At 39.6% G+C, this 14,004-nt stretch overlaps 1 protein-coding gene across 1 annotated transcript; it reads right to left on the bottom strand.

Annotated features, from left to right (window-relative positions):
* Nucleotides 1-616: 616 nt before the first annotated feature.
* On the bottom strand, nt 617-12,957 carry LYVE1 (lymphatic vessel endothelial hyaluronan receptor 1). The gene is made up of 6 exons (XM_063094608.1): nt 12,754-12,957; nt 8,484-8,655; nt 8,223-8,362; nt 2,755-3,057; nt 2,064-2,142; nt 617-1,535 (listed from the first exon to the last, which is right to left on the bottom strand). Exons 1-6 carry the CDS (start codon nt 12,836-12,838, stop codon nt 1,349-1,351), a joined length of 966 nt encoding a protein of 321 aa, XP_062950678.1. The 5' UTR covers nt 12,839-12,957; the 3' UTR covers nt 617-1,348.
* Nucleotides 12,958-14,004: the final 1,047 nt, after the last annotated feature.

Raw genomic sequence — 14,004 nt, forward strand, 5'->3', positions numbered from 1 at the left:
CACATGGTAATGTATGTACTGTTGGATTTACACGTTTGTATTTTAACAACCAAAGTTGTCCCTTTTACTTTTTGCAAACTACAGGTTATGATTTGGTTCTTTAATTTTGCATGAAAAGTATAATGCATCTATGTAAGTAAGAAAGCAAAGAGATTTTCTAAATGTTTTAATTTTGCAGGGTCACAAATATTTCTCCACCTCTCAGGCTCTTCTTGCTGGAAGAAGGAGAGCTAGTGATCCATTTGTTAATGCTTTTAAAAAACGTGCTTTGGTGTGTAGAGGTAATAACGTACTTCTTAGTTATGTTAATAATAAATTAAGGTTTTAATGATTGCCATATTAGAAAAAATGAGTGAATGATTAGTTTCAGTAAAAAAAATATTAGTTTGGAATTATGTAAGCTAGGGATAACAAAACCGAAAAAAATTAGCTTCAGACAGAATTCTACTATATGAAATTTTTTGATGAATTACAGAATGTAATATCTTGCACAGCACCTGACATATAGTAGATATTCAGCAAATGTTTCTTTTACACAGTAATTTTCCTCAGTAATAATTTCTGTAACTCAGCTAAAAACAGAAATTTGTAAGAGTATTTTTTTTTGTTTTCTTGTAAAAGTATATTTTTCTAGAGAAAATAGCAGCAGTACAAAGAAAAGAAAGTATATATATGTTCTAAAAAGTAATTCCAACCCAACTGAGTCAGAGAAGAATACTTTGCCCCTGTCTGTGTTTATAGTGCCTGCTGACAATGTGCTGTCAGTGTGCTCAGCCTCATTCTATTTCTCTATTTATTTTGATTTTACAGAGATTAGGTCTCAAGTCATGGCAATCTCCATGGCTTTCAGTTGCTGGAATTTTCCCTCCTTCTTTTGCTCTTGCCTGGCTCAGAAGAACATGCCAGGTGGTATAAGTGTTTCCCTTTCAGAGCTGAAGAAATATCTGGGTTGTGGAAACAGCAGAGAAGTCTTTGGTCTCCGTGACCCTTTGGCTCTCAACTCACCTAGACTGAGCCAGCCTGAAGGCCTTTTTACTGATTAGCTGTTTTAGGTCCTTGTACTTTGCAAAGCTCCTTTTTCCCACTGGGATGTTATTAGGATGTAGCAAGGCTAGAAAGGCTGTGGGAAGCTTTGGAGGTAGGAGGATAGGATCCAGAAAGGATTGCAGTAGGAAGAAGGGAGCTACCTTTGGTGAACTCCATAGTCCAAATGCGGCCCTGAACTGATTCTAGTTAGGAAGCAAGGGTGGACTTTGGTTCTTTGGCCCTTTTAGTTTCCCCAGCTGGGGCCAGGATATTCATCAGAAAAGAAACCAGCCTCAGGTGCGTCTTCTCATTTATTTTTCATCTAAACTTCAGCTTCCAGGCATCGCACTGTAGTTTTGTTTGGACTCTTGGGCTCTTCTGAGTTTTTATCAGTTTTCTTTGATTCCTCGTTAGAGTTGCTATCATCAACCTTCTCCTCCTTCACTACTTTGGTTTCAATCATTTCCTTCTGCTTATCCTTGTTCATAAAAGGGAAGGCCTTCACATACCTTTAGGCACAAACATAAAATTAAAGTGAGGGACTTCTATGTAACACACATAACAATAGATAATGCTTTGTCTGCGATGGCACATATTGGCACAGTACTCTGGGTACCTTTATTTCAGAGTGATGCTAACACATATGTGCTCAAATACATTAACCCATCTCCACCTTAATGGATTCATTTAAATGGGAATATGTTTACAGGCCAAACTTTAGACTGACCTCATAGCTCTTCCACCAAAAACAAAGAACTAAAAATCAAATAAGGTATATAAATTTTTCCCAGATGTCAGTCTTTTCTTTGTATTTCTTGATTTTCAAAGGCATAGTCATTGACTGATACCTAAAGGCTGGGTGACAGTTTTGTGCTGAAATAGTAGGAAAGATTGGGGGGTAGGGAGGAGAGGTGAGATGAGGGAGAAAATTTACAGTATAAGAGGACTGCCATCTCCATTTTGACCAATAAAATGCCAATAACAACCCTGGAAAAACACAAGATAGGGAGGTGACAAAGGTGTGCCCCAAACTCCACCTTTTGACGTAGCAAACGGCTAGACCAGCTGCAGCACCAAAGAAGAGAAGGGCAAGCACCAGCAGGGCCGTCGGAACACCTGGAGGACACAGAGACATGGTCTGTTGGTCCTTCACTTATGCATTGTATGTACTGCTCATTTAACCTTTCGTCTTTTTTTTTTTTTTTTCTGGCAGCTGGCTGGTACTGGTATGGGGATCTGAACTCCTGACCATTTAACAATTCATCTGCTTCTTGCTTGTAGAATCCTTGGCCTTGCTCTCATGTTCTCTCTATTCTATAGGAGGCAATATGTCAGATAGAGCTCATTTCCTCTCTGTGGCCTTGAGATGATTGTCTGGAGCTAATTAACGGCAAGACCTTTACTTTTAAATAGGAAAAAAAAAATCCTTTCCAGTCGTAGGCATTTAAGGTATATATATATTTAAAAGAACTTGTACATAGTCATTTATTTTTAAAAGTCTTTGAGTTTTCAACAGTGAAACTCTTATACTCACAATTTTTAGATTAATCACTAAGGTTCTTTACAGCTATCAAGTTCTATGACTTTATGAAAGTTGAGTTTGTGCTAAGCTTTTATTTGTATTTGGCAGGTCCTGAGTGCCCAGTCAGGAGGCAGGCTGGATTCTATGCATTGTCTGTTACACATAAACACGCATACACACATAACACAGACACAGAAAGCATTTACCTCCAAATCCAGCAGCCTCAGTTTTGAATGCTGCTGTATTTTCAATATATGATTCAGTTTCTGTAGACACAGTGCTAGTTTCTATAAAATCTTCTGTGATGCAAATCAATTTTTTTCTCCGTGGAGTAGAAGTGGAAGCCGGAGCAGGAGGAATAGCACGAGCAGGTGTTGTGGAGTAAGGGGATGATGCTGAATATGTACTGTCACTGACAGTAAATTCTATTGTGTGCGTTGTGGTTTGAGTGTTAAATATGGGATCTCTGGTGGTGATGATTTCTGGAGAGCATGAGTTAACCCAAGTATCTGTTGGGAGAGGGAAAATTGAAGTAAATATTGCAGCAGCCTCCTAACTGTTCTTTCTGCCTCTAGTCTTACTACCCTCCTACCCCCCACACCCAAGCCCTTTACATTGGGGCAGAATGGTCACACCGAAATGCAAATCTAATCATGTCACTTCCTTGCTTAGAATCCTTCAGTAACTGCCTCTGCTGCATGGCCTGTATGCCTCCATGATCTGGCCCCTGCTATTGTTGCCAGCCTCATCTGCTCTTTCTCTCATTGCTCCTGCCATACTGAGGTTTCTTCCATTCCTTGATATGCTTTCTCTCACATCCAAGGCTTGCACCATGATGCTTCTCATTTCAGACTCATTATCCCCTTTTTATTTAGCTGACTCTTACTTATCCTTAAGGTCTCAGATTGACTATTTCTTTCCCAGGCAGTCTCGTTGGCTAAATTGGGTTTCTAGGCATATGTTCCTGAACCTCCATGTGCTTCTCTTGTCACAGTTTTCATTATACTCTTCCCCACTGGACCATGACCTCCTTGGAGGCAGGAACCCTGTCTTTCTTAGTCATCATGGTATGTGCACTGTGTCAGGCATATAGTGCATGCTCAATAAATATTTGATAAATAAGAAAGGAAGGAGAAGTGAAAGGAAGGAAAGAGTAGATGGGGAGGCCAAATATACACATGTGATGCCACTTCAGGACAAAGATCTGCTAAGACCAGATTTCTCTGGGTTCATCAAGAAAAAGTGAAAAAAAGGGGGATCGGGAGAGGGATATGGGTTTGCTTTCCAATTTGTTGAATGTGGCAGAGAGGAAACTAACATTTGTTGAGTTTCTTACTCTGAGTCAGCAATAGTACTAGGTGTTTAATTAGATATTTCATTCAACGATTTTTTCAAACCCTCATTTATACAGGAGGAAACTGAAGTTCAGAGGAATTGAATAACTTGCCCAAAGTCACATAGCTAGTAAATGGCAGAGCCGTGCAATATATTATAATATGAATTTGCATCTGTTTTAAAACCCTAATTATTTGTGGTAGTGAATAGTATCAGTTGGAATGTTAACTATGAAGAAAAAGTTATTCTATTAAGTTGATTCAGTTTTGAAAATTAAATTAAATACCGGTCAAAGTCATGGATACTACTGATAAAACATTTTGACCACACATGCACTGTCAGTTTTTATACTATTCATTTTACTTTGAAAAGACCTCTACTCAAATAGACATCATCCTCGGCCTTCTCTGCTCTAAACTTTTACCCACATTTCTGATTTTTGAGCACATGCTAAGTTCTTCCCTCAGAAAATGAACATTTTCAAATATTGGGGAGGGGCAGAAACACACTAAGCTCAACATACTATGTTGGGAACTGAAAATACAGAGACAAATAAGTCATGGCTCTTGATTCCCGGAGGACAGAAAAAGCATTTTGTCAAGGATATGGAGAGATCACTGGGGATTTGGAGAAGATGGCATTTGGGCAGTGTATGGAAGATTAATGTGCTCATTCAACAAATGTGGAGCACAAATCTATGCCACGCACTGTTGTAGGTGCTAGGGACGTGGTGCAAACAAGATCAAGTCTCTGCTCTTAAGGGGGTTGCACACTATTGGAAGGATAGAGATAATTAAAAAAGAAAAGCCAGAAATTTCAGAGAATTATAAATGTTGAAAGAAAATAAAACAGGATACAGATTAAACCGGTAGGGGTGGAGCATGGGGGACAGATACTTTGGATAGTGCGATAAGAGAAGGTCTCTTGGCAAGGTGATACTTCACCTGAGACCTGAATGATGAAAAGTAGCCAGTCATTGAAGATCTAGGGCAAAATCATTTAAAGTACAGTAAAGAGAACAGAAAGTTCAGGAGCCAGAAGTTGAATGAACTTAGCCCATTTGATGACTAAGAAGGCCAGGATAGCTGAAACAGAGAAGCAGCTCATCTAGTATAGAAGAGGGAATGGAATATTCCAGTCGATGGGAATAGCACGATCCAAGAATCCAGAAGCTTGAAAGTGTAGTTATGTTAGAAAAATGACAAATAGCACAGTGTAGTTGGAGTGTAGGGTGTGTGTGTAACTGGGGATGTGAAAGACTGCAAGTAGGAGATGAGACTGGGAAGATAGTTTGGAGCCAGATCATAAATCAAGATTCATAACTGCCATGTTAAAAATTGGGAATTGATTCTGTAGGAGAGAGACTTTTCAACTAGGGTCCACAAACCTCCCAAATTATACATGAAATTTCTCGTAAATGTCCAATTTTGTATGCACAAGCCTTCACAATTCATATCATATTATCAAAAAGGTTGTGGAGCAGAGAAGTAAAATAATTATCGGTGGAGGTGTGTAGAGAATGAAATGCAGAGCAGGGAGTGGGTACAATCTGGAAGCAAAGAAGGAAGTTAATACAATTGCACAGGAATAAGAGAATCCAGAAGTATCCGGAATCCTAAAACTTAGATCTTAGAGATTTTCAAGGGAAAAGTGATTCTCAACCCTGGCTGCAGGTTAGAATAATCTGGGATGCTTTTAAGAAATATTAATGCCCAAGCCTTGGTTGTTGCTGATGTGGGGTCATCACTACAGAAGGTACATCAAAGTAGCATGGCATGATACAGTTAGCTCAAGATTTAAATCTGGGCTCTGTCCCTTATTGACTGTGACCACAGGCAAGGTACACTCTAAACATCGGTTACTTCTCCCAAAAGTAGAAATGATACGCTGGTGTCATTTTACTGAGAATTAATAAGATATTGTTTAGGGCCTTGCAGAGTGTCTGGGCATAATGGATAACATCTGTAAGAATTCTTTTCCTTGGCTTCTCGTTTCATATGTGAGGCTGGGAAGGACATGTGAGGGAGCTACAGCAATGTAGTCCTGAGGTCCCTACCTGGTCGAGGGCACAGTTATCACAGCTGGACGTGGTAGGACCCGGCTCTCCTTCCGCTCCAAACTACAAACATAATTTCTCTAGAATATGCTGAGTGCTCTGATACTCAGATATCAAACAGAGTGTGGTTGGAATCCAAGAGAATAGAAAGGAGTGAGGGGAATGGGAGGAGTTCCTGGAGAAGATGCCACTTGAGATTTGAATAAAGAATAGCAGTCAGCCAGGCAACGCAGAGGGAACAGCACGACACAAATTGTGCACACAGAGGATTAATAGTCTGTTGGTCTGATCCTCAAACCTCACAAAGACAGCAATAAAAGAATAAAGTTAGGATTAGGGTAAGGGTTACTTTGATCCCCAAACCTTACAAAGACAGCAATAAGAAAGACAATTAACATAAGGCTCAGTGTTAGGCATAGGGTTACTCCGATCCTAAAATGCCACAAAATAGCAGTAAAAAAGGAAATAAAAAAAACAAAGAAAATTAGAGTATGGTTAGGATAGGGTTAGGATGAGTACCCAAAAGAATAATAATTGTAACATTGGTTATAATATATTGAACACATTGAATAAGTAAAGCCGTGTGTTCATGGTAGTATAAGGAGAAGGGGTACGTGTGTGTGTGTGTGTGTGTATGTGTGTATGAGAAAGAAAGAGATTCTTCTTTATCAGAGAAGGAAGAATAGATTTAGAAAAATCACCATTTTGCAGGACCCCTTCCTCCTTCTAACAACTGATTTGAGCAAGGATCATCAATGGCTGCTTAAACTATTAGGTAAAAGGTAGTTGGGGGTCAGGATATTTGCATGGTGCCAAAATATAATATTACAGATTACCTACTAATTGCAAAGAGAAAGACATATTGTTCTAATTTCATTGGAGAGACTAGGCAGTCACCACCTCAATCAAATGATCACAGTTAGCAATAATGAGCAGCGAGACATACTGACATTAAGTGCCTTTTCTTGTGATGTGATCCAAAATATACAATATCATATGTGAAGTATTTTTGCCAGAATACTGAACTCGAGCCTAATCAAGCCACTAGACTTCACTTTCAGTATATAGAAAATACAGGGGATGGGAGTACAAGTTAAGTGAAACCATGAGGAAACAGGCAACTCTAATCACCAATTCTCCAGCCAGAGATGAAAGGCTAAAGAGGCAGAGAAGAGAGGGAAGATGATGAAAAAAATGTTGGAAGAAGCCCTATGTTCCAATTTTGACTCTGCCACTAACTGACTGTAGGACCCTGAACAAGCTAAACCCCATTTTAAACTGTAGTTGTTTTAGGAGTGAAGTGAGGGAATTGGACAAAGTATCTCCAAGGACCTTTCCTATGCCAAAGCACCCTGGTTCAGAGAACTGCTGGGATCCTATATTGCCTTTCTGGGATAGTTTTGGCTAATGTCGACTGGTGAACATTTATCTCTTGAATCTCAGAGAATGATTTTGAAATCTGTCCTGTGTATGAACACTCAGCCATATAACCTTTAGAAGGTCATATATATGAATACGTGTGAAGAGTTATAAATCACAGGGTCTCATATGACAAACTGAGAACAAGTGAGTATTTAGCAAAAGAAAAACTTTCTGAGAAATTACATAGTAAAACACTTGGGCTAAAGCAGCCAAGGTCTCCAAGCAAGGTTAATGGGACTACTGCATGACCGTGAGCAAATCAGTTCTCCTCTCTAGGCTTTAATTTCTTCCTTCATAAGATTAGGTCTTGTTCTTAAAAATGCAGAATGTAGCATCTGAATTTCCTCTACTATAAAGAAATGTGGGATAGTAGAAAGAGCATGGTTTCAGAGTTAGACCTCAGTTTGAACCTTAATAATAATGAGAACTTAGACAAATGTACTTATGCCTTCTGAGCTAAGTTTCTTTACCTGCAAAAGGGGGATGATAAAGCATACCTCCTAAGGAAGTTGTCACAGTTCAGAGAGATAACCTAGTATATCTCTTTGTCCATACTGGATGCATTACACACATTTGTACATTTGTTTCCTTCCCTTCCTCCTGTTTATCTCATAGGGTGGGGGGTGGGGCATGGTGGTAATTGAGCCTCCTTGGGATGCTCTCTCCCTATGTTGCCATTCAATTGTATTTTCCTAACTTTTTCCTCTGAGGGGCACATTGTCACCTCTAACCTGGTCAGAGAGACAATCGTCATCATGATTGCTTCTGCTGCCACTTAGGGTTACTCTTTCCAGACAGATCACAGAGCTAGTGATGCCCAGAGAAAACATGCCACATGGAGAAGCTTGGAATCTGACTCACCAGATGAGTTGTGACAATAGACCCCGAATGTTTGACTAGGTCGAGCTCTCCAAATCACGACACCCACCCCACTCTTCCCACAGTTGGGGTTCGAGGAGATCCGAGGGATGACTGAGAATCCTTCTTCAACCCACCCATATCTGTAAAAGAATACATACTGGTTGAACGGACAAATGATTAGAAAGCAGCATCTCTACTGCTGAACAAGAACATGGAGCCGGAAGAGCTCCAGCAGTGTTAGTGAATCCAGCTGTTTCTCACCTGCAAGTCTCAAAGCCAGATATCCTTGCTGCTTCAACCTGGTCTTTGCTGGCCAAAGTCAGCCCCAGCAGCCTACAGGCCTCCTTGGCTTCTGTGAAATTCAGCTGCTGGTTAACTTTTTTGTTCACAAAGGTGACCCCCATAAATCTGCATGGTACCGAGATGGAAAGCTCTGCAAAGGAATCACATAGGTCTTCAGTTTGCTGCCATCCTTGTTCCCAGCCCTTAGGTTCTCCTCCCTAGTGAGCATTATTATCTTGATGCAACAGTGAGATCCGTATGGCTGGGAAAAGGACAATGGGTTTAGAAATGACAGGACACAGACCAGGCATTTCCCATGAGGACAGCCTGTTGGGTTAGAGGGATGTGTGCTGTGGTCCAAGCTGTAAATCTCACCAGATCAGAGTCCATCCTAACCCACTGCATCAACGTGCCTTGTTCATCACATGGGGGCTTTGGCTACCAGTTCCTGGGGTAGGGTCTAGGTGATGCAGTTACTGCAAACCTTTTCTGGAGTTTGTAAAATGAAGTATCTGAGAATTTGAGAAAGATAGAATTCAGGGCTCTGTCAATAGAATAGTTAGCAATATTCTAAACCAGTGTGGTTTCAGCACACTACAGTTTCTAAGATGGGTTGAAAACGTTGTGCTTGTTATATAACAGAATGTGAGCTTTCTGAGTTCCAGATCTTTTCTGACCATTGGGGGGCAGGCTTACTCAGAAATTCCTGGAGGAACTGGGCAGTAAACCTTGTGTGACAGAGAAACTAAATGAAGGAAGTCGAGTTTTAGAGTCAGACCTGAGTTTGGATCTAGCCTGTGTTGCTTGCTAGCTCTGTGACCTTAGGTTAGTTGCTTCATCTCTTTGAGCCTCAGTTTCCTTTTTTATAAAATCAAGAGAGTAACAGCATCTACTGCATAGGATAGTGAGAATTAAATGAGTTAATTGTAATAAAAATGCTTAGCATATTGTCTGCCACATAGTAGGTACTCAATAAATCATAGACAACATATTATCATTGTTATCTTAGATGCATTTTGGTTTTAGTCTGCTAATGATTGATTTCCCTACTGAAAATGATTCGTTAGTCTGCTAATGATTGATTTCCCTACTGAAAATGATTCATTAGTCTGCTGATGATTGATTTTCCTTACTGCCTACAGGAAGCTGAGGCAGTTGAACAGGTAAGATGTGAGTAATATCTTTACTCGAAATCTTTTGGGTTTGGAAGTTATTTTGGCCCCTTCCCTCTGGGTTTCTGGGATTTAAAGACCTGTATGAAATTGCCAAGTTGCAATGTATTCAAGTACATCATTCCTACTGGGCTTGATCCATGAAAGTCTGTGAAAGGGCATTTAAATCACCCAAATAATTGCTTGCACACAGCTGTGTATTGGATGCCCAGTCAAATATTTTTATCACTTTCTAGGTTGGTATTTAAAGGAGGTTTTCTCTTGCAAACATGGAAGGAGCATTTCTAAGTCCTCCATGTGACATTGCTGTGTTCTGGAGAAGGGGGCTGGGGAAAGGGATGTGTGTATGATGTACAATATTGTGGATGGCCTTGTTCAGTTTGAGACTCCTTTCACCAGGAGAGACCAGACAGTCAACACCTAAATGTGAGTGTTTGCAGCTGGGGTGACAGAGCAGCCTCTTAATGACCATATGCCCTAATTAATACTAATACCTATACCAATACTGATATTCATACTAATACCAATAGTAATTCTAACACCTATCATCTGTTAAGGTTACTCTCTGCTAAACACTGTCTCTCTCTCTTTTTTTTTTTTTTTTGACCGGTAAGGGGATCGCAACTCTTGGCTTGGTGTTGTCAGCACCACGCTCTCGGCCAGTGAGCGCACCGGCCATCCCTACATAGGATCCGAACCCATGGCTTCGGCGCTACCAGCGCCGCACTCTCTGGAATGAGCCATGGGGCCAGCCCTAACCCTGTCTCTTTTAAGAGAACACAAGCGAGGCTCAGAGAGATTAAGTAACTTTAGCAGGCCCAAGGACATAGAGCAAGTAGATGGCAGATTGGGGGCACAAACCCAATTATGCCTGACTTTAAATCCCCAGTTCTTAACTGTGATACTGTTCTGCCTTCCACTGTGCTATCGGGAAATGAACACACACACACACACACACACACACACACACACACAACTAGGTTGAACTCTGAACATGCTGTTTATCCTGAAATTTGGCTCCTTTAGCTCATGAGCTTACTATTGCTCAGATCTCTTAGGGGTGCTTCTTTGGGAATTGACTGCAGAGAAGGTTTATTTATTGCACTATAATATGGTCTTGTTCCTCTCTCATCATACCTCATTTTTACTCTAAATATTATTATTTAGAATAATGATAGACCTATTCTGGGTGAACAGACCTAGCTTTGGATATTTCTCCTATTGTTAACCGGCTATTGAGACTTTGGGCAAGTCAGCATTGTTGTCTGTAAAACAGGGATGATTATACCTTTTTACCTGATTTTTTTTCAAAATTAAATTAGATAACTTGTACATGGCAGAGGCTGGGTTCATTGCAGGCAGTCAACAAATATTGGTCATTTTATGCTTTCCTATTTCATTTAGGGATAAAAAGAAGAACCTGGAATCCAAAGGGTGCTCCAGTAACCCCTTCCTTAAGATGTCTTAGGAAACAGCAAGCATAGTAGAAATAGTATATGCTTAGGAATTAGGTATATGTATATGATAACAGATAATAATATATGCTTAGGATATATCAGGGAATAGCACATGCTTAGGAATCAGGAGGAGCTGAATTTAAATCCAAGTTTCATTATTTACTACATGCAAGATATTAGGTAAGTCACTTGGCCTCACTGAGCCTGTTTCCTCATCTATTAAATGTCTTCTTGAGAGGATTAGATGACATTTTATATATACACTTAACCTGTATCTCTGCATAATAGGTTTGCAAAAATAGTTCCCATTCCGGTTCGCTCACCTTCATCTGTCACCTTATTTGGCTGTCATGGTTATAACTTTTAGCTGTTTACAAAAATTTAATTTCCTAAGGAAATTTTTGCCATTATTGAGGATGGTCCAAAGAGTGTGACGGAGTCATTGTCAAAGAACAATTTCCAAAATAGTTTGAATAATGGCAGCATTGTGGGGAATAGTAAATGGTCTCTTCAGGAGATTTCAAAGAGGACCAAACTTATTTGAAAGTAACAGTTCTGGTATTTGAAAGAAATTATTCATATAACTCTAAACTCTCTGACAAAATCGAGTACAATAATATATGAATCAACTCTGGATGTCTGTTCCTGACCTATTTTATATCTCACAGCATCTTCCAACAGAGGAACACACAATTTTCCTTATAAAGTGCTCAGATTTTTCATTTGCCTGGAGCTGCAATAAGTGATTTGTGGTTACATATTTTTTGCCTACAGGGCAGAATGAGGTTTCCATTAAGGCATCTCAAAAGCCCAGAAATCACTTTGTCATCCCTTAGGTAGGGAGCTGATGACTAATTTTTAAACTTATATTTTCACAAATTTTTTCAGTTAATTTGCTATTTACTACATATTAAAAATATTGCATTCCATTTGTAGTATAGTAAGATTGAAATTAAAATAATTATGTTGGCACTCCCCAAAACATAAAATAGGCCAATTTAGTGAAAGTTACCCATTTTCCCAGTCTTAGTGATTGTTTTAAATTTTTCAGAATCATGGTTTGCTTCTTCAGTGAAACACTTTTAAAAACAAATTATCTCTCTTCAATGTTTTGTTTCAAAATATCCTCATTAAAAATATTCCATAACCAAGCTATAAATAAATAAATAAATAAACACACAAACAAAGGGTGGGTGGGGGGAAGAAGACGCAATAATCACAAAAATTTCTTGAACTTTTTAAGTCAAGTGAACAGGTATGATGTCAGGGGGAGGGGAGAGAGTGAAGAGGAATGGGTAAAGAGGCATGAAAATCAACTACAATGTATATTGAGAAGTAAAACAAAATTAAAAAACAAAAAAACAAAAAACAACAAAAAAAGAGAAAAATTCCATAACCAAAAATAAAAGTCAAGATGATACAAAGGTAAACGTAAATCATTTTGATGAAGTTGACAATATGGTGAAAACATTTCTGGCAGAGCAATACTACCAATTAGACATGGTATTGATAGCGAGGGCGACCTCCATTCCCAGCAATCCATAGTCAAGAGCTTAGTAGGCTTAGGACAATTTTCAAGATCTTGGTTGCCTCAATTTGGAAATCTGGTAAGAAACCTACCTTCTACATGGAGAGAGCCTTGGACCAGGAGCCTTGTGGTCCAGATGGAGACTAGAAGCAACACCAGGCTGACACACTTGGCCATTGTGCTAACCCCCTCAGAGCCAGGGAAGCACCTCAGGTGGCCACCGGCAGTAAGAGAGGCAGATGCTCAATCACCAGTCTAGATGGAGAGTTCTGGAAATATGTTGAGGCCCCCACTGCTCCACTTCATAACTGAGACATCCGGATTTCCCTGCTTTCAAGCTTCTGACTTGTCAAGGTCAGTGGGGGAAATGAGTGACGTCCCTTGAACGCCCAGGCTGTACTTTGTGGATGGCTTTCTGGAAAATTTAGCTAATGCTGACTCAGAAAACACACAAATGAGGAAGGCAGATAGCACAGTATGAACTGCTGAAGGTTTTCCGAGTCCTCACATTCCCTGACACTCCCTGTCCCCCACCAGCTCAGTTTTCATACCACTCATTGTTATTGCCTGGGGAGCCCATTCATTTATATACTGCTAGGGCTGTCTCTGTCTCTAAAGGAGAGGGAATGTGGGCTGTGCTCGTCCTCCCATAATCGGTGATCTTTTTTCCCAGCTGCATCACCTTGATCTGTGGGGAATGATGCTGAAGCTCATGAAAGTAAATGCCCATTTAAATACTGAGCACAGACGCTTCATGCCTTCCTTTGGTACTTCTTTGATACATTTGAAATTTCTACGCCACTACAGGTAATTCCTTTTTCAAAGAAACCAGGCACATATAAAAATTCATGTTTATAAAACAACTAAGGGGCAATTTACAGAATTATTCATTTTACACTTTTTAAAAGGATTTTTAGCTTTACAACTGCAGTCACAATACGGGTTTTTATATAGTAACTTTCTCTTTAACAAATTCTCTTATATTCTGGTAGACTGAAATTCAATTTAGACTCCATCTTTTTCATTTGCTGAATGTGAGGTATATCTGTACTGTGTAAAAGCGGAGTACACTCTATGTTTTCCCACTTGGATTTTCAGAGTTTGTCCTCCTTGGTAATTATGGAACTGGCTTTCTAGCAATGCCTTGAGCAAAGATTTATAAGTTTTCTCTGAAAATGAATGTCTTTAATAGGAATAGTGCATAGATAGCTAGTTTTTTTCTGCATAAGTGGTATTGATCATAAAGTTAAATATCTGTGCGGAAAATACCAATAGCAAAAAGAGAATCTGCTCCTTACAAACATAGGGAACTTCTAAGAAACCAGGGAAATAGCTCCTATATA

This window comes from Cynocephalus volans, chromosome 4, assembly GCF_027409185.1.
Source record: "Cynocephalus volans isolate mCynVol1 chromosome 4, mCynVol1.pri, whole genome shotgun sequence".
Classification (NCBI taxonomy): Eukaryota; Metazoa; Chordata; class Mammalia; order Dermoptera; family Cynocephalidae; genus Cynocephalus; species Cynocephalus volans.

Excerpts from the sequence above, each read along its gene's own strand:
- LYVE1 (XM_063094608.1), bottom strand. The coding sequence starts at position 12,838 with ATGGCCAAGTGTGTCAGCCTGGTGTTGCTTCTAGTCTCCATCTGGACC. Across the intron at positions 8,656-12,753 it reads AGGCTCTCTCCATGTAGAAG|AGCTTTCCATCTCGGTACCA; the intron begins GTAGGTTTCTTA and ends ATTCCTTTGCAG. Across the intron at positions 3,058-8,222 it reads CTATTGTCACAACTCATCTG|ATACTTGGGTTAACTCATGC; the intron begins GTGAGTCAGATT and ends CTCTCCCAACAG.